At 40.6% G+C, this 20,718-nt stretch overlaps 1 protein-coding gene across 3 annotated transcripts in view; it reads right to left on the reverse strand.

The window, feature by feature from the left end:
- The window catches only part of wwox (WW domain containing oxidoreductase), a 127,751-nt gene extending 108,959 nt beyond the window's left edge, over positions 1–18,792 (reverse strand). Inside the window, exons 1-5 of one of the 3 annotated variants that reach the window (XR_011694090.1) lie at positions 18,404–18,655; positions 17,318–17,382; positions 16,595–16,652; positions 16,284–16,453; positions 7,130–7,236 (exon numbers count right to left, since the gene is read on the reverse strand). Coding sequence is in view for 2 of the 3 variants with exons in the window: in XM_071501552.1 (XP_071357653.1) it covers positions 7,130–7,236; positions 16,284–16,453; positions 16,595–16,652; positions 17,318–17,382; positions 18,404–18,510 (507 nt within the window). In the remaining variant the exon portion in view is untranslated. Of the gene's footprint in view, positions 1–7,129; positions 7,237–16,283; positions 16,454–16,594; positions 16,653–17,317; positions 17,383–18,403 lie in introns of all 3 variants that reach the window. The other 2 variants (XM_071501552.1, XM_071501559.1) reach the window with 2 other exon arrangements.
- Between the last annotated feature and the right edge of the window lie 1,926 nt (positions 18,793–20,718).

The following is a 20,718-nucleotide window of genomic DNA, read 5'->3' on the forward strand; positions in this document are numbered from 1 at the left end:
TCTGTCCTTCACAGCAAAAACAAACTGACAACAGGCTACATGCATGCACGGTCCTCTCCTTCTCCCTTTTTTTTCCCCTCCCTCTAACATGTGCAACACAATCAGACATGGATATGTAGGGCACCAAACACATGCACGTACACACACATACATATACTCATTAAGCTCCCATCTCATGCCTGATCATACTCTTGGTGGGTTATGAAAGATGATGAGAGACAGCATCAGACAATTTGAATCTCATGGAGACATCAAACACAGAATTACATCTAATTAGCCTATTGCATCTCCTATGAACTTTATCATGGGATCTGAGAGCCTCCGCTAATTTCAAACTGTGCTAAAGATGCTAAAAGAGCTTTGGGTAATAGCAGATAAATGTTATAGCCAGTTGCCAGATGGTTTCTGTATTCAACATTACTATGTTTGCTTGTTTGGCAGACATCAACTAAGCCTGAGTCTATTTGGCTGCAGCTTATTACAACTGGCTCATCTCCTAATTTAAAACATTACAGTGTGTGCTGGACTTGTCTCTCTGTGGTCAGCACTTCTCAGACTTCAATAAAAACATTCTCTGCTGGCAGAGAGAGAAAGAAAGGGAGAGAAAGAGTGAAAGAGATCCAAGCAACCTCTCACCTCTCTCATCATAAGAAGCCCTCGTCCCAGGGCTATGAGCCCTCCTTCAGAGGGGAGAGTGAAGGAGTGAAGGATGAGAGTCTGTCAGGTTCAAACAACAAAGAGGTGCTGCCTTACACATCCTTCCTCAACCTGTCCCCTTCAGTGGCAGTGACATCATTTAAATCATTTAAATCCTCCCCAACATGACCTATGGCAAGTGACCCGTCATTCTAACGCTCACACCTCCATGTGAGACGGCCGCCGAACTGCTTATTTAGCAGAAAATACCACCCGGCTAACTATGTGATTTATTCAAAATTATTCCTCCACGGTGCTCCTTCACACAGAGCATTTGCCCATAGTTCACTGTGGTCCAGGCAATTAGGAGCAGGCCACACCTCTTCAGGAGACAGAGCACCTGGCTATAGCAGACAGACATAAGGAGGAGGAGAGCTGAGCGGCGCACAGCTTTTCACGACGGGCTGGAATAACTAAGCAGAGCAGCGAGGGAGAGTGAGGGAGTGAGGAATGCAAGCCAGGCACTTTAGGATTCATTTAGGTTCCCCATCTCCCTGGTCACTTTATTAGCAGTCTGGGAAGAGTGATGCATGTCCCAAAGCTATGCAAAATGCATAATCAAGCATTTAAATACACACCATGTGGATGGGTGTGCACAGTGACCATGCACGTGCATGTACGTGTGCATACGTACTGTATTTGTGACATGTATTACATAGATGCACAATCATACAGACACACAAAATGCTTACTGCTGTCACAACCTCGGGGTATTCAACTCTTACACTTTTATATTAACAGTCTACACTACACAAAGACTCCTTTAGTATTCCCACAAGCTGCGTTGTAACCATCACCTGTGTAATGTAAAGAAATCCTCAGTGGTATACTACAGTAAATCCTATTGTAGTTTCAGAGTGTGTTTTGTCTGTTTGCTTGTTGAGGAATCAGAGCTGGATAAAGTTAAGGAAAAAGGGGGTTTCCTCATCAAATTTACATATCGCAATTCCATCCTCATTCCATCCATCCTTTCTGCTCTCTTCAGCGCCGAGCCGATGTAGAGCGTAGTTGGGGATTTGGGACCTTTTTATTCCCAGTTTACAGACAGAACACAGGCAGGAAACACACAAATAAATAAGTAAATAAAGAGAGATGAGAAGGTCTCCCTGGAGAGCGGGGGTGCACGATACTAATACGCAAGGAAACAGACCGATTTGCACAATGCCTCATCCTGAAAATAAGGGACAGCCGCCGCTCTCTAAATGATTCAGTGGATGCACCTGAGATTGGAGGAGAGGATTGGGACAGCAGTGAGAGGTGGAAGCGTAGGTATAATGTTGGTATAGTCTGGGGACAGTCTGAAAAGGAGCTCTAGGGCTGCTTAAGTACAAGCTTCGACATCACCAACAACAATCTCCACTGGATTTATCGGAGCTTTAACAGTGGCGTGTCAGCAAAACCTTCATGCAAAAAAATTACTTTTGCCTATGCTTTTTAATGAAAGGAAGTGCACCACGTGAGATATTCTAAACAGGTATGTTTCACTAAAGCAATCAGAGAAACTGCTCTTTTGCTATTTGCTGTTGCCTTGTTTTTAGGTCTGAAAGGGAAGAAAATAATCTTTTGTGTGTTTCACACGATGTTAAAACATTTAATGTGGTTGTGAAATCACATTAGGAAAAACAAGCTAAAGGTCAAATCCTGAAAGATATAAGACCAAAAAATTATGAGCTATGATCTGCTGGGCTCTCTGGCAGCAGAGAAGAGTGATACAGACCTGCTCACTGACCTGGGAAATGGGCTGCAATTTCCTTAATCTTTTTTAGAGAGAGACAAAGAAGGAAAAAAAGCGTTACAGAATCGACGGGTGAATTGAGGGGGACACAAGCCTTTTGACGTTCTTCTGAAAGTTGAAAAAAAAGAAAAAGCCAGGCAGTGAGGGAAGAGAGGGGAAGAGTGACTAAAAGAGCAGCATCCTGAGGCCCTGGAGGGGGCTGCAACTGACCAGGTCAGCATTTCACATGTGTCACTTCCTGTTGGCCTCAGCAGGAGGAGCGTGGCTTGGCATGGTGGCCAGCGGGGGCACAGGGCCTGTCAGACTGACACAGGAGGTTATGCACTGGGCAAATGGACAAATGCAGGCACACATGCATCAACACAAATACAAACACACACACACACACACACTCACATGCGCATGCATGCACATGCACACACGCGTGTCCTATCCAAACAAGTGTGATTCAGGTTAAATGCAGAGTGAGGGTGACACAGAAAGGGGTCTTAATGTATCCCTGCATCAACACAGTCATGCAGGAAAGTAGTTTTCTAGAAGAAATGTGGGACTCATCCAGAACTTTGCCACCTCACACTGCTGTATTTAGGCCATGACACATGACATTGTCTTTGTAAATCTTAGGCTATGAGCAGGAAGGTACGGGTGCACAACTTCAAGGTGCATTTGTCTTTTTTCCATTTGTCTTTCAAGACCTCTTCCACCTGCACTTTGTAAAAATCCAGTCACTCCACCTGAAATAGCAGACACCTGGGAAGGAACATTGTGTTACACTGATTCTGATGTTACCTTATCCTACAGCAAGAGCTCTATCTACATTGATAGGTTGTCTCTCTAAACAACATATCTGTGTGTGTGTGTATATATATATATATATATATATATATATATATAGATAGATAGATAGATAGAGAGAGAGAGAGAGAGAGAGAGAGAGATTGTCTGATATTTTCATATCTAGCAGAGGAACTGTCTATCAGGTTTATCAGGCAGTCTGTCTGCCTGCCTGTATGAGTGACCACTGTTCATCGCCTCTCAGTCCGCCTGTCTCACTCTGCTTCTCTGGCCTGTGTTAATGCTGCTGTTTGACATTGCAAGCAGCAGGCTTTTTTCTCCCAGCAGCCTCAGTGGACACTGAGCTTTAGCCTAATTGGTTCCAGAGCAGACCCTGACAGAACTCTCCTCAGCGGCACACAACCATATTAATACCCCGCTGCCACACACACACACACACACACACACACACACACACACACACACACACACACACACAACAAAACAAGCACAGCAATCAGTGACTAGCTCGCTAATTAACGCCTTTACAAAGCATCTCATTAGCATGTGTTGTAGAAAGGGGCAGTAGGGGAAATAAGCATTTTGGATTTTGGAAAAAAAAGGAAAGAAATTACAAAATAAGACCATGGCACACGTGTGTTTGTGTGCATGCTGTATTCTACTCAGGGGCCAAGGGCCTTGCTTGGCCCACCAAGCAGTGGGATGTATCTCAGGGGAGTCCATTACAGCCTTCTGAGGGAGAGACTGGAGTCAAAGATAAGCAGAATTTTAAAGGCAATCAGGAAAAATAAATCTCTGGCACGCAGGCAACACTTTGGTTGTTAACCAGCAACTTAACCTGCCTGCTCTGTGAGCAGAATAGGAGATAGATATGTAGGTAGGGGGCTATGGGGAAATGACATGTAGTTAAAGCGTAGGGCAAAGGCCAAGAGCTACAGTGTTGAAGGACTCCACGTCACAATACTAGTATCCAAATTTCACAGCAATACAGGAAATTACAAAATACATTAATCAAAGTTTTTGGTTCACCAAATCTATCTTGCTTGTCTCTTTTTGGACTCACCACACTTCACTCCCTGCATTTGCTCTTTCTCTATCTGCCTTCCCATCTCCCTCTGCTCTCCCTCCATCTCTCCCAGCACCCATCTGCAGCTTAATCCCCTCCTGGTTTTACTGTGGCTTCATCACAGCCTGTAAAAACAGCCCCCTTTGAACCCTATAAAGGCAACCAGCATCAGGCTTATTGTAAAACACAATCATAAGGTAAATGTTTATCCCCTCTCCGCCACTCTAAACTCCCCTAATGAGCCTGCTGGAAGGGTTTCACCTCACAGCTCAAATAGAGGCAGAGAAAACAACACATTGTGCTCAGACTGGGCCTGCACTGGAGATGCAATTAAAGTCCCATCATGAAAACAGTGTGTAGCATAAACACAGCAAGAAACTAATTGTATGATAAAAGGTCAGCAAAAACACAAACTCTGAAGTGCAAAAAGCTCTATGACGTCAAGTACAGATGAACAGTTAAATGTGCCAAATATAGAAACAAATATTTTCATACTAGTTAAAGAAAAGTACAGGAGAGATTTCTTCCAGGAATCTTGTGTAAAATGTATTGTTCTGTTTGTACTGTAGCCGTTCCTGGCAGAGCACAGTATGATTGCCTGGGAAGGATAAACCCTCTGACCTTGCTCTTCCTAACAGCCAGTGGCTGTTCTGACCTGCCCATTATCCATCTGTGACCCCCCTATTACACCCACTGTCAGTACATGGTGCTACGCTGAACCGCACCACCCTGCACTGCGGATGAGCCATCACTCTCACCTCCGAACAGCAACGCTAGCCCACACAGGCAGAGACACACAGAGAGAGTTAGAGAAAGAGAGAGTTCAGAGTAATAGTAAGCAGGTAGTTAGAGGTCAGAGGTCCTGTGCAATCGGGACAGCAGTTCCACTCCTGGCAGCCAGAGCGGAACTCTGAGAGGGACCTGGAAGTAGATATGATGACCTTTTGTACAGAGGACCCCAAAATATACTCTCTTATCAAAATGACCTTAACGTAGGAGCATGGGAAGGCGAGCAGAGCCCATCCATCATCTTAAAGATTAATCCTCCTCTCTATTCTTCTCCTGAATCTATTAATAATGTCGCCAGAGGGGAGAATTTGCGGCAAAGATTTATTCTGATATTGTGACTTTTATTCATTAGCCTATAACAGGGGGATTCCTTGAGAAGGAAATATGGAGTGAGCTTAGGGAATGCTAATTCACCACTCATGCTCTATTTGAACTATACAGAACTCTATTAACTCAGTCTCTATTAAATTTGCTGACAATCTGCACATGCTGTATGCCGCTGTACCACAAATAGGGAAGATTATCATTCACACTGCGGAGGTCACCAATCATTTAATGTTTTGAAACAATTCTTAGCAGCTTCCGTTTGTTAATTACCAAACATTTAACAACACCTTGGATAATTCTGTGGCAGGTGTGAAGCTTGAAAATCAATTTGGCTACAAAATCTGGTACTTGGATCAGAGCTTTTCCTCACTCATTCAGACAAAGCAGCTACATTAATAGATCTGTACACTGGATTTCACACTGTGGAGCAGCACTGACAGCCCCAGGGGCATACTTCAATTAGAGACTTGGGTGAGTTTAAACACTGCGGATCTACTCTCGCTCAAAGGCGTTTGTCTCCCTCTCTCTCTCTCTCTCTCTCTCTCTCTCTCTCTCTCTCTCTCTCCCTCTTCTCCTCCCTCTCAGCCTCTCTCTCCATATCTGCGCTGAGCACTCACACTCCTTCTTCCTCAAGTCCTGGTCTCTGTAATCAACCCAGTGCTAATGGCTTATTCTTTCTGCTCCAGCACCCACATTTCACTTGTTTATTTTCCCACACTCGTAAATCTGGGGACGCGTCACAAGCGCAGCGATATTAGAGCAATAATCTCAGGTAATTATCAGATGCCCTCTCACTTTTTTTCTCCCTCTCCCTCCCTCCCTCCTTCGCTCCCTTTAACTCTCTCTCTCTCTCTCTCTCTCTTTCTCAAAACAGCTGTACAGAAGTTTCTTCACCTTTCCTGAACAGTGTGCAGGCAGTTTGAGAAAACCTTAACATAAATACAAAGGTTTCTCTTCAACAAGGGAGACCTGAGTGCATGGATCATAAACAATTTGAATCATCCATCTGAAGTCATTGACAGGTGAAGTAATGTAACATTAGACATATCACATATATCTGTTCACATTGAAACAAGTCAAGTAAATTTTTATTTATATAGCCCTTTAACATGAGAAATCTCCTATATATAGATGATGTTATATATATTTTTATATAGATTATACTCCTATATATAGGATTGACAATATCAAATGAACAAAGTATAAAACATTGGCCTATAATATTTCACAAATATTATATGAAATAATCTAAAGGATAAGGCCGATGAGAGTCTATGTTTTTTTTTTGTTTTTTGTTTTTTTGTTTTTTTAACAGCCAACAAATCCCATGAAAAGATCAAAACCGGCAGTGTGTTAATCCATCTATCAATAGTGTCTGACCTTTCAACTATTTTCTATTGCAGATTAATACACAGTTGGTATGCCAGTGAGCATTTATGGCAGCAGGATGATGTATGTGGGATTGACTCAAAATAAACTACACTCCCCATATTCGTTATAACGAAGGAATAAGTCGTCCAGTGCAGCGAGTGGCTCACTAATGTGTTTTAAGTAATTTTTGGACAATGGATGCCTGTGGGACAGAGGAGTTCCGATACATCACACTTTGGCTACCCATCCAAAACCTATTAGTAAGATCAATTCAGATCAAGATTTCCTGACAATAAAAACAAACAGAGACTATGAGAGAATATGTTCTTGAAGGTTTGCCTGTCACTCACCCACTCCTGCTGTATGAGGCCAACAGCCTTGCTGGCCCGGGACAGGTTTCGACATGCCAGGATCACATGGGCACCATGAAGAGCAAAGGACCTGGCTGTCTCAAAGCCTGAGACACGAGGAGGGACGCAGAGAGACAGACAGAGAGATAAAGACATGAAGAGAAAAAAATGAAAATGAGCAAGGCTTCAAAGATTAGTTTTTTTCTGAGGATAACTTTGATTCTCAAGGGTTGAATCTAATGGGGTGGTGGTGGTGATGGTGGGGGTTGGGGATTGAAAGTTAAAATCCCTATCAATTTTCCATATAATTTCTTTCATTGAGAAACCCAGTGGTCTAGTACAGGGAGTTAATCATTTCTCTCTGAAGTGATGAAACTGATGGAGTTGTGGTTAAGGACTTCTCCCTCTCTCATCTTAGATAAAGTTTTGGATCTGACCGCCAGCTCTCAAGAAGGTTTCTCTGCTCATACTGGGATGGAGGAAGGGAGGTCGGTTATTAATTATGTTGGTAATTATACAGTGATGGCAGTAATTATGAAAACATGGCTCATAATAGAGGGGTGTCAAATGAACAATCGAACAGACATGACATTCAGACTGAACCTCAGTGATATTTCAAAACATCAAAGAGCCTCTGATAAGGACATTTCTCCCATGAAACGAGGTCCGCAGATACGCACAGAATTTATCAGTCCGCGACTACTTCATGGCTCCATCCAAATCATGTAGTCACGATAAAACTGACAAAAACGGAAGATAGAGGGAGAGAAGTTCATTTCTAAATTACAAGTCTAAATGGGTCATTTCAACCCGTAGGTTGAATTAATTTATGAGATTAACTCTTTTCCTTCACCGTATTTTTATTTCCTTTGACATTTACTATCCTTCAAAGTGTCGTGGAAAAGTTCAACAGCATAGAGCAGCATCACATTATTCAGTCCCACCTCTACAGTAAATACAAACCAGAGTCAGATAGACATATTCACAGTGTGAGTGTCCTGACTGACAAACTGGAGCTCGGGCAAAATAACTGATTGTGCCATAGAGGGTCTGAGAGGCAGAGTGTATCAGAGGGTGGATTAATATGAACTGTAATTAGATTATATGTCTTAATCAGATTTTCATTAAGAGCAAAACTGGGAGGCCTAATTGTGAGGAGAGTGTTAAGGACTAATATCTATTAAAACTCAAAATTGGAGTAGGATTGGAAGCCCTTTCTGACAAGTGAAGCATGGAATTAAATTATATGACACCTTATTAGGTGTAATGGAGGGGACTGTGGCTGTGAGCGGAGATCATTTCACTCAGAGGAAATGGAAGTGAAAATAAAAACAACATGACACAAAAAAAAAAAAAAAAATACGAGCAGTGTGACTCCCGGAGTAAATACGTGCTTTGAGTTTGCAGGTGGAGCAGCAGGCTTTAGGAAACAAATGTCATAAAATCTTCTCAACGTCATTCACAATGTCTGCATTGTCACTATAATTTATTTTAAACACTAATAATGAAAAGATCTACCTCTAAAACACTAAGGTTGTGTCTGGCATGAACATTACAACACAGCACAAAATTTGCACAACACAGAAAATTTGCAAACAATAAAAAAAGGACATTTCCAACATGCCATAATTTAAAAGCATTTTTTCCAACCTTTATAAATTGGACAAGAGTGCTGGCTACTGGTAAACAACACCACCTCCCTCTCACTTGTTGTGTGTACAAGCCATGAAAGTGAAATTAATCGACACCAGTGTTTTCCATAATGGAGAACAAATTAGAATATGGCAGCAACAACAGCAGCAGCACCAAAGCCATGTATTTCCAGTGACAAATAACAAGGGCTTGACATTAATTGTGAAATAACGAGAGCGGCGTTGCTGTAACAGAGACTCCCTGCCCTCTCACCCATGTTGACGGTGGAGAGGGCCGCACTGAAATTAGCTCCTGGTCAGGTGTACAACAAAGAGAGCCTGTTTGAGCGTTGTACACTGATGGTGGAACATGACGAGAGGTCAGAGGGAGGTTTCTTTTGCGCTGCTGGATTGACAGACGCCATGAACTGTTTTACAACGCACAGGAGGCCTGACTATTATGCTACGCTGCTGTGATCTCCCAGGTTCTTTTTGTCTAATCAGACAACAACACGGTAAAGATGGAGATATAACAAGAGGAGTCTAATTTTGGTCAGAATGTTTTGAAAAAGGTGTGAGATGAAGATAACACAGTTCAACCCAGTTAAAGTGGATCCTCTGATTGGGCGCTTGTTCGCTCTAAACGTAACAAAAACACAGTAAATGGCTCAGCTATTGTTGAAAATTAGCTTTACTGTGTATGTATAAATGTATAAAATATACAAAAATTGTCCATTAAGCAGTGAATGCTCTTCATGGTACATTAGGATCCTGGCCCTACTGATATCCCCCAATAATGAGTGTGATTTAGTGATTTCACGCTTTGTTTGTCCTTCCTGGCCCGCCGCCCCTCTCTGGATCCCCCTCGTACACAGGTGTATTGGCTCAGTGTAATGAGATCATTACCAGCCTCGTCAGTAAACGTGTTTATTTGGCAAACGAAGCTGCCTGCTCCTTCTCTCTCTTGATCTGCATCCAAAGAGGCATTTAACTAAAATAAGCTCCACAGTACAATTGGGCAAACAGAAGTCAATTCAGATCATTACAAGACCTGTGGGTAAACATGTCGAGTTCCCGCAATCCCCTTTCGCCAGAGCTGAATTTGTAGCTGAAAGAGCAACACAGATCATGAGCAGACTACATCTCACCCTACCTCAGTGAATTATATGCCATTTTTAACTGTAATGCCCGGCATAAAAATATGTTGTGTGTTATATCACTGGAGTCATGAATAAATATGTTAAATCTGTGACTGTTAATTATACTGTTTAATTCTGTGCATCTCTCACTAGCTTAATTTGGTGCAATCAATGTGATTTATTCATAAGGATTCGTGGGTCTTTGAGATAGTAAAGGGTTTATAAATTAATAGATTTATTAAAAGTGATGTGAGTCGCGAGTGAACTGCAGTCCCTCTCCATCTGGTCCAGCGCCGCCACTGCACTGTCAATGACATGTACAATACTTTCTGTTAACAATCCCACTTTTTCTGAAAAAGTGGGATTTCTTTCAGAATTATATGCCTTTTATATCAAGTCAACAGTAGAGTGAGAATAGGAAATGGGGGGAGAGAGAAAGAGAGAACGACATGCAACAGAGGTCCCCAACCAGACTTGAACCCAGGACGTTTCAGTTCATGGTTATTCTTAGCCTCTAGGCCACCAGGACAACCTAACAATCCCACCTGCCACTGATGACACAAAATGACTGATGATTCACAAGTGTCCAAAACAGGCCACAACTAAAAATTATTTTTATTACTGACCAATCCACAGATGATTTTCTAGATTAATCAATTGACATTTGTTCAATAAATTGTCAGAAAATAGTGAAGAACTCCAGTTATAATTTCCTTGAGCCTAACATAATGTCTTCGGGTGTCCTAAACATATTCAGTTTAACATGATAATAGAAGCAAATCAACAAGAAGACTGTGTGGTTATCTTCAGAAGAAAACTTGAAACACACCTTTTTAGCCTGGCTTTTATCTACTCTTGTCTAACTTTTACTGTCATCTTTATCTCCTATTTTATTATCTTTATCATATTATGCCTTGTTTTCTTCATCTAAATGTTTTTATTTAAACTTGTGCTCTTTTATGTTAAGCACTTTGAGTTGCATTTGATTTATGATTTGTAAATAAATAAATACGTTTTTAGTAAAATTATCAGTTCTCTGCTCACTGTAAACCACTGAGTGTCTTTTACTGTACATAGAAAGTGGTAAATAAGTGAACGACGGAGTGATTTTAGATTCAGGTATAGATTGTCTCGTGAGAAGCACACCTGTACCTGCTGCTGCTATGTATTTCTTGTCCCAAGAAGTGAGGAACAGCACAACCCCACCCCCCCCCACACACACACTTTGTGACTTTTAAGATCCCCTCTAATTCCCCTCCATTAGCCCAAGAGGAGGGAGATGTCACCCCAAAAGTGGGATGTATGGTTAGTAATTACAGCCCAAGGTTGAGCTGTTCCAGGCGAGAGCACTGGAGTGGTTCTATTACCCCTCCCTGTCTCCTTCTGCCTCCTTCCCACCCCCCCACTGTCGTCTCTCACCCCCCCTTCCCCCCACCTCTCTTCCTCTGACCCTCTGTGTCAACCTCCAACTCCCTACACAATCTCTCATCATGGCCTCACACCACACTGGTCACCCCTGCTCCTCCTGCAGCCAGACTTAACCTGACGACCTCTCTCACACACACACACACACACACACACACTGAGACCAGTAAACTTGATAAACGTGGTAACCACACCAAATCAAACACATGCACAAGGATAAACACAGACCCCAGAAGCCTGCTCATGCACACATATCTCCTGAGCATTAGGGCTATTTTCATCACTGTCATCAAAATCCCCCCATCATGTAACTTTCATCCCCTCATCATCTGCAGACTGTAAACTCGATAGGTCTATAAACTACTTGACTACACACAATAACCCAGTAACCTTTCATTTTATTTTACCTACAGCATTTGAGCACATATATGTATTCCATCTTTTCTCTCTAACCACTTCAGTTCTATTATATTAGAGCTGTAATCATTATTGAACCCTTCTGGCCTCCAGCATAATACTCTTCGCATGTTACACCAGTTTGGGTCTGCATAGCAAATTTCATCCAAGGTTAATAAAGTTGAATAATTTGACTAACCAACCATAACTGGTTCTCATTACGTAGCCAATAAACACATTCATCAGAGAGGACATGAAATGCCAGTTGAAAAAAAATAAAACTCTCCTTCGATTTACTCAGTGGCTAAGTTCACAAGCTGACACAGAGCAGGACACGGGCCGTCCGCTCCCCTCAGCGGACACACACACAAAATACTATCAGACCTCTGAATATAAACACAGATGCATTCTGGATGTCATCAAAACCACACGCAGCCACTCAGAGATGCTCAGAGACACACACACCGAGACGCAGGCACCGCATGCCACCCTCACCAGGAACATCTTTTTATCCATCTAATTCCTCCCACTATGAATAATGCATTTCCCTCCTTACCGAGGCTCGGGTTTAACGCATCGCTGCGCGGGTCTTTAAGGGGGTCCTTATTCATAAACAGCAGTGCAGTAAATACCAGAGCTTTGCAGCCAATTTAATGGCAGTTATGCTTAACAAATCTGCCTCAATCTAATGATCAGCCACAAAGCTAGGCTATGGGTTTAATCTGCACACAGAGGCTCCCCCAGCTCTGCGACTCACTGAATATGCTTAGGGATCTCTCCATCCAGAGAGAGGAGAGCACCGGCCTGACACTTAATCCTCCTAACACAACACTGGGATCAACACAAACATAGAACAATGTTAGTCTTTCATGAATAAGAATAACATTCAAAGTCCTAAAACACTGCAGAGACGATGCATAGAGATACTAAAACATTATGAAGCGTTCCTTTCCAAATCCTTGCTATTCCCCGTCTGGGCCGCCTGAGTCTTTTCTGCTTCTTATTCCAGCATTGACCCTGCACCTAAACAACAACACCATGTGGAATTCAGTGCATCCATTTAGATAGAGAGGAGCCTTGCAACTGTAGGTATAGCTCTACAACCAGCAGCTGCACAGAAAGGCCAAAAACGTTCAGATCAAACTCTGAACACGTCAACATAAAAAATAATAAATACTGCAAATGGAGAATAATATAAATACACTTTAAAAAGTTGTTACTGATAATACTACATACACAATACTACTATATTTCTGAGAGCCCGTCTAGAAATAGAAAAAAAACTAGTAGTAGAAGTAAAATTACACCTAAATATGTTTCATAAATCAGACGTACAGTACTGGGATTAAAATAGCACATGGGAGACAGTTGGATACATTTCCCTGAGTGTTTTATTTGAGTGAGACAGAGGGTCAACATGTTATTTCTGACCACTATAAAACATACATTCTGCTGACAGCACAGCACCTGCTGAAAGAGCCTGAGAGACTGACACTGCTCCCCAGGTAAGGGGACACAGATATGTTGTTACGTACGGTTCCCAAAAGAGCTGTCACAGGGCAGAGGTGACTGCACGTGCCAAGAGAATACAAATATAGTCTTGCCTCGACAACAAAAATTTTAGGAAAGGGCAAACACTAAAGATTCAAGATTAGTGTTTAAAAAACCAACAAAAATGTGAGATTAAAGAAAAATCGTTTTATTTTGAGAACGAAAGTATTTTGTCTGTGGAACCAGCAGGGGCCAGATATCACGTCAATGGCCCTTTAAGGACAACTGTTCCATGGACCCCTGGCCAGTAAATAACCTGAGAGTTGGTTGATAGGAGGGGAATTAGAGCCTGAGCAGGAGTGTGTAATGGGGATGGATAGGAGGCTCAGGCCTGGGTCACAGCCACTTAGGAATCAATGCAGAGGTACAGGTGTACAACCACAGGTCTATAAGAGTAAGAAAACCTTTAAAGAGAAGGGGGAGAGAGTGAGAGAAGGCGAAACAGGGGGAAAACAAACTGCAATCATTTATTTCCATTATCACAATTAAAAACACCATTCAGGTTGGTACTGGTTTTTAATTTACAAAAGAAAGCAAAGAGAGGAAGACTAATGTTGTGAACCGAGAGCAGTGATCACATCGGCAAGACAAACCACATTACTGTCCCGCCTCCCAGCACTCCTGCAATGGAGCTTCAAGGCTGGTCACAAAACCAGAGACTATGACATTTCATGCATAAATAAACTCATATATGTGCTTTTCATGTTCATGTGCATTAAGAACTAAATTAAAGAGCTGAAATGTAAATTTGCTAATTAAATAATATCCCACCATTACTAATAAAAATGTCACATTTCCTGTGGAGGAAATAAGCACTGAAGAAAATGGAAATAGCCTTGACACTTGGATTAAAACACTATTGATGTCATTAAAATGCTAAGTGGGTCCAACCAATTGGCATAACCACATTTCACTGGAGGAATGTCAAAGGAGCACACCAGCAGTAGCAATTACTATTAGAATACTATTAATTATGGCTGATGCATATTTAATATGTGGAAGAGTAAAACAAAGGTTATGTTAATATGAGTTTATTAAGCATTCACACACTATTAAAATGTCTGTGCATTGTAACTGGTTGATGCATTCTTTTGAGAAAAGCTTTTTTTTTTCCAGATGAACAAATTTTCATTTACCAAACACAACACAAGAAATGTTAAATGTGGATTATCTTTTTCACTATATTTTTTTTAACTCACACAAAAACAGGCCCATGTGAAGCAGTTAATACAGGAACATTTTTAACCCTCAATAGCAGCAACATCGTGGACCTCCTGTGCCCTCTTGTGGTTCAAATTATTTGCATTTTCTGCATTCTCCCTTTATAATTATTGCTGGCCACCTTGCATCAAACGGCCAAACATAATTTTGTTTTATTTCTGAATCCACAGTAATCCAGTAGTCTGGACTGTCTGGACTGTGTTGTGATGTTGACAGCTCACTTTTTCCATTCTCAAAAGTTCTTTAAGGTAATGGTGGACTTTCAGTGACCTGCAGAAAAGACATTTAAACCAGCACTCCCACTGCTCGTTAGAATTCACTTGTTATTTCAAAATGAATACATGACTCCCTTAGATTTAATGTTTGCATGTTTTGGGTCATTATCCTGTTGAATAATTTATTCTAAATCACCTTAAATTTTATGTTACTTTTACACAAATTTAAGCCATAAGGAATAGCTGTCGTTGTTCCTATACAAGTGATCAACTGCAGAATAGGTGAAGGGTTCCCACAACTCAATTATTTCCAGCTGGACTCAAGGGTTTATGTATACATCACACAGTCATCTTTACACAAGCTCTCTATGTGCAGCCTCAAAGGTCAAGTTTGATTCATCTGAAAGACTTTGATAATTGACCCCAATATATTTTACAATTTGACCCATCCTACACCTAAAGATTTGTTTTGGTCATTATTGTCCCCATTTATTAACCTCTGGGATTTTTCTTTTTTTGTTTGTTTGTTTGTTTTTTGTTTTTTTCATTATTTGCATCCTGATTGCAGATGGTAATTGTGTTATCTTTATGAATGTTTCCTTATTTTGCAGTGATTGTCATTTGGCTTTTTTGTGTCATTTTCCACTGCATAAATTAACTTCATCAAAGAAAATACAGTCATAGGATTTCGGTTGAGAATTTATGTTTGTTATTAATACACCTTAACAATTCACACTGTTCACTGGAGGAGCATATATTTGCTATAACTTGAACTGTATAGTGTGGTAACAGTTTGGAAAAAAAAAATTGACAAACATTTTAAATACATAGTTCCATCCATACATCAAGGATCATGTCATTCGATACTGCATCAACTTTAAAGACTGTATATGTGTAGAGATGAAGAGGAAGATCAAGGCCAGGAAGTCGTTTAAGTTCACAGGCTTCTTTGTTCAGTGAAGGTCTTCAGGCTGCTGTTAATCTATGTATTACAGTGCTGCTTTGCAACATCTCATAATATACACACACAACAATTACACCGCTGTGGCTTTTCTAGGGACAAAGGATTTGAATATAAAGACAATTAACGATTTTATGTTTATTTTATTTCCCTCATGCTGTCATTATCTATCTCGAACAAAGCAGCAAGTCTGAACAAATGGCCACTATTTGTGCTAATTTAAACTAAAGGAAAGAGGAAATACATTTGTTTCCAAATCATTATATAGTGAGCCATGCATTTGCTGGGTACAAATGGACACCATTCATTACAGTTAACAATGACATCCAATTCAGCCCAGCTAATGAACTTCAATACAATCATGTTCGGTATTAAGGAATGATTTGTTGAGTCTAAGTGTATCATTTTGGAGGCTAATGTTGATGAATGTCTGGCTGTGGAGGGATGGGTGCTCGCAGGGAGCAGAGACACCCCTGTCAGACACCCATCTACTTCAAAGTGATACTACATCACCACCTAGTGGTCAAATCACAGAAACACACTTTACTCCATGCTGATGATTTCAAACATTTCAAACTGAGCTGGGAACACACATCAAGATTTTATAAAACTCACCAACGCCCGAGTTGCCCCCTGTAATGAGGACAACCTTGTCAGAGAGGTCGCGGCCTTGCAGGATCTCTAGAGCAGCAGTGTTTCCATCATACCGTTTTGGTTTCACCATCACATCCTCTACTGTAAATGCCTGGCGTGGATCAAAGTATGTGGTCCGCTTGTTAATGTGACTGAAAATGACATAGGGAATAGAATGTTATAAAAGGAGCATTATTCTAGGGTCGCATCATCTAACAAATCCCATGGAGCCAAAATAAACACATTCGCTTCTTCTGTTAAGCAATCAAGGGTTCAATTATCAATCTACTTACTCGACATAAATTATCTGTCCTTTTTCATCAGTTTCTTGCTCCCAACCATATGGTAAATCTGTGGGAAAAGACAGATATCATTTTTCTTTGATAGCCAGAATACATAGGAGTGAAATTAATATCTTTGCCATATGAATGAAAGTTATATTTACAAATAACTTAATTTATGTAGTACTTTCCCAAACAACATAAATCAAGAAACAAGGCATTTAATAAGGCTGGCTGTAAAGCCATGGTTATATATGAGGTAAGGTAATTAAATGTATTATAATTCATGCAGACACTGAATTCTATGTCCTGTTTTAATAACTTTGCGTGATAAGCCAGCAACTGGTATAAGCCATCTGATAGTGGTAAACTTGGTGGTAAACTAAGGACTCTGTTTCAATCCTTGCTGTGGTAAGAAAAAAAAACATCTGCATTGCATGTGTTTAGCCCTGGAAGAGACAGAGTTTTTTTATCATTATCCTTACTTAACCTTTATTTTATCAGGCAAGAAGAAATTCTTATTTACAATGACGGCCTGGCAAGTGTCAGAAAACACTTGTAGGGGAGAAGGAGGGGGTGGGTAAACAAAAAACAAACAAACAAAAACACCAGACAAGACGATAAAGAAATAAATAAAGAATGACTCATTAATCAAATCAAACAGAAGTAAAAAAAATTACAAGTATCATTAAAAAATGCATTTAAGATACTGAAAAACAACTGAATAATACATACCTCCAGCACAACGCTTTTTCTTTCCTGTCTTAGGATGTTCCCACTGTGTCTTCATCTCATCGTGGCTGTTTGGTACAGAGAGACAAAAGAAAATTTTACTTCAAGTGGCCTTGGTTGTTACCTCGCCCCATTTATTCATTTGTTCATCTATATATCCAGACCAGTGCATAATGATCAACATCTTTGTTACATTAATGTGCCAAATTTTGTCAAAAGGCTCATTTTCAGCAGTCTCTGGGTTGGTTGATGTTATACACTATAACAAACAAACAAGCGAGAAAAAAGCAAACAAACATTCAATTCAATAAAATATACATTCAATAAAATATAGTGAACAACATGAATGAAACACAACCTAATGAAAGCTGTTATAGAAAAGACACACAATCATAACAACAGCAGACGAGACAAAACATTGCCATGGACTACAAAAATATTGCAATTCAACCAAATACTACAGACACATGTATATTCATAAAACAAACCAAATAGGTACACAAGACAACCAATACAGACATCACATAGGCCTTCAACATGCAAGCCAACATCAAATATGTCTAACAAATCAATCATATCTATCTATCAATGACAGACACTAAAGAGCCAGATGAACACTGTTGTTTCTCCAGTAACCAAATTTCACATTTTGCAGGTAAACTACTGGGTTGTGTATTTTTCCAGTGTCACCACAAGCAACCGGGTGCACTGTCCCATCACTGACGATGGTTTTAGGATTATATTTTCAAAGAATATCTTTGTCATAAAGTTATGCATCTTATTTCACGACCACACAACCACTGCATAGTGCCGTAACCACTCGCGACAGCAGAGTCAGCCTTATCAAGACATTTCACATTAAACATCTGTCAAGCACCAACACACACGACACCCACCGTAAAGTGAGCTCTGTGGACTTCACATGCTGTCAAATCAGGTACATAACTTTATTTAAACTGGTGTAGCTAGCCAGCTCTGTTAGCCACAGACTGATAACATCGACACGATCCTTTGGTTAAAATTAAACCCATACACAGACGTACTGGTTAGCATATGTACAGTTAACGTTACTAGAGGGATTACACCTACTTTGCATAGTAGACCCATCCATCTTTCGTAGATCTCTCTTCCCACCCAGGCGGTAACTCATCCTCACTGTCTGTATCGTCCATACCCGCGTATTTAAGAGCTGCCATTGCTCAGGTTTTTCGCGTAAACGTTGGCGCCACAAAGACAAACCAGTAAGAAATATCTGCTCTGAAGAATGAATGCAACTGTCAGAGTAGCAGCACAGCGTTCCCCGGCACTTCCGCAACAACACGGTGACGATTGTCGAATTGCTTTTTGGGTAATTGAGGCTGGAGAAAGGCGCAACGTCCCCTCTGCAAACTCAGTGTCCGTTTTGGGATATTTTAACATTCGTTATTGCCAAAAATGAAGAGGTCAAAAATAATTATGATTAATCCCACCTTCAAAGAAGACAAATACAGGACGTCATGTAGGCTACGGGACCAAAAGCAGTCTGAAGTGAACTCCAAACCCATCAAGTCACCTCACTAACAGCCCAGCTCCCAGAAATTACAACCATCAAGAGATACCAAGCAAAAGCCAATGACCATGGACTCCTATGCATTTAAATGGCTCAAAATTAAAAAAAAAAAAACTTCTCACTGTACAGAAATTGAAAAAACTGTTCGGTCTACCATGTACCTATTTTTAATTAAATCATTTATATTAACATAAAACATTAAAATTGGCTGATGCAAGACATGGGCTTGTGTTTTGTGTTTATTTTCCCCACCTGCCACTTATACCCACCACTGGCCTGCAAAACAGCCCCCGTCTCATCAGCTCATCAGCATTAAACCAGCAGTGTTCCCTTGTTCCTTCGACTTTACCTTCCTCTTAACATGTTTGGTTCCTGTGTCCTAGTGTGTAGGTGTTCTACCTGTCTGCTGAGTCTAAGGCTACATCCACACTGCTATGTTTTCATTTTAAAACACATTTCTTTTGCTACATTATCCAAGAAGTCTCCAAATGATGGTTGCACAATTACTGGGGAACAAGGCACAAAAAGAAGAAGGGGAAGATGAGAGGCTTCCCCTTTAGCCACTGTCCGATCAGAAAGACCGGTTGGATGTTTTCCTATGACGTAGAGTCATTAAGGTTGCACTGTCCAAATCTCAGCCTGCTTATCATTATTTGCTCTTTCCATTTTGTTCTCCTGCTTTTTAAACTTCCTATGTTTGGAGTAAGTGGAAGTGTCAACCTTTTATCGCAGTATACTGATACTGTTGCCACTCTTGATTTACCTATTTCCACACTATGCCTTTTCCCTCTGATTTTGATAAGTTAATATTGATCTCAACAGCTTTTTTGACTGCCTCTTTTGCCAATTTGTCTGCTCTGTCATTTCCCATGATACCTGAAGGTGCTGGGACCCACATGAAAAAAGGTGGGGCTGGGGGCTAAGGACACGTGCTTAGGTATTTAGTTCTTATAAAAACCCCACTTTTTCCTGTTTCCTCATTGCACATACCACAGATGTAAATAATGAAATTAATGATGACTGAGTTCAAAGCTGCGTCACTTTCAGGGTCCTGATATTATGCATGCTGGCTCATTGTTACACTGTCCTGCCTCACTGGGGCAGCTGAATAGAACAAAGACCATCATTAACATTACTAGTGGCACTTTTCCTACTAGGATAAGCCAAATTGTCTGCCATGAAATAGGCCTATTAATTCATTATCTCGTATCATTATGCAAACATATCTTGTGCTTTCATATTTGTGGGTAAATTATCTTTTTTTTGTTTGTTTTTATTTTTTAAGTCTGTAAACTCGAATTGAGCAGAACTGAATTTGTTTGATTTCTATTCATCAGCCTTATAAACCAGTGATGTTGTACTTGCTAGTGCTATATCCTAACCAAACAAATTGAGAGCCATGTAACAGTTTACATATTTTTATTTAGAATTATTTCAGTACCTTTAGCCAGTCTCTACTTTACAGTTTGCTACTCAGAGATTAGCTTGTTTTCACACTTGGCTATTTTTCTTGAGCTCCACTTCTGCCACTTAAGTTTGCTTGTGTAGTGATTCAGCTACGACATTAAGTGACCAGGTTATGTTATTCCTGTGAAGAGCAGTGAGAGAGGTCTCTGTCCAGGCTATTGCGGCTTCCAAGGAAACATGAAATATGACACATTTGCATGCAGATGTGTATGTTGACTTTGCCAGTTGTTCAACCTGGCAAATGATTTAGTACAATCCACTGAAAATGTACTTACTTTCAACTTTTTTTATTGCATACAAACACTGAGAGTTTGTCCAGTTTGCCTTTCAGAGAATAGCATATGAACACCACTTGTGTTCATATGCATCTTCTGATATCTAGAAGGTG

The sequence above is a fragment of the Trachinotus anak genome, unplaced genomic scaffold (assembly GCF_046630095.1).
Source record: "Trachinotus anak isolate AG129_WGS33_773 ecotype Australia unplaced genomic scaffold, CSIRO_AGI_Tana_v1 ptg000002l, whole genome shotgun sequence".
In the NCBI taxonomy this organism is placed as follows: domain Eukaryota; kingdom Metazoa; phylum Chordata; class Actinopteri; order Carangiformes; family Carangidae; genus Trachinotus; species Trachinotus anak.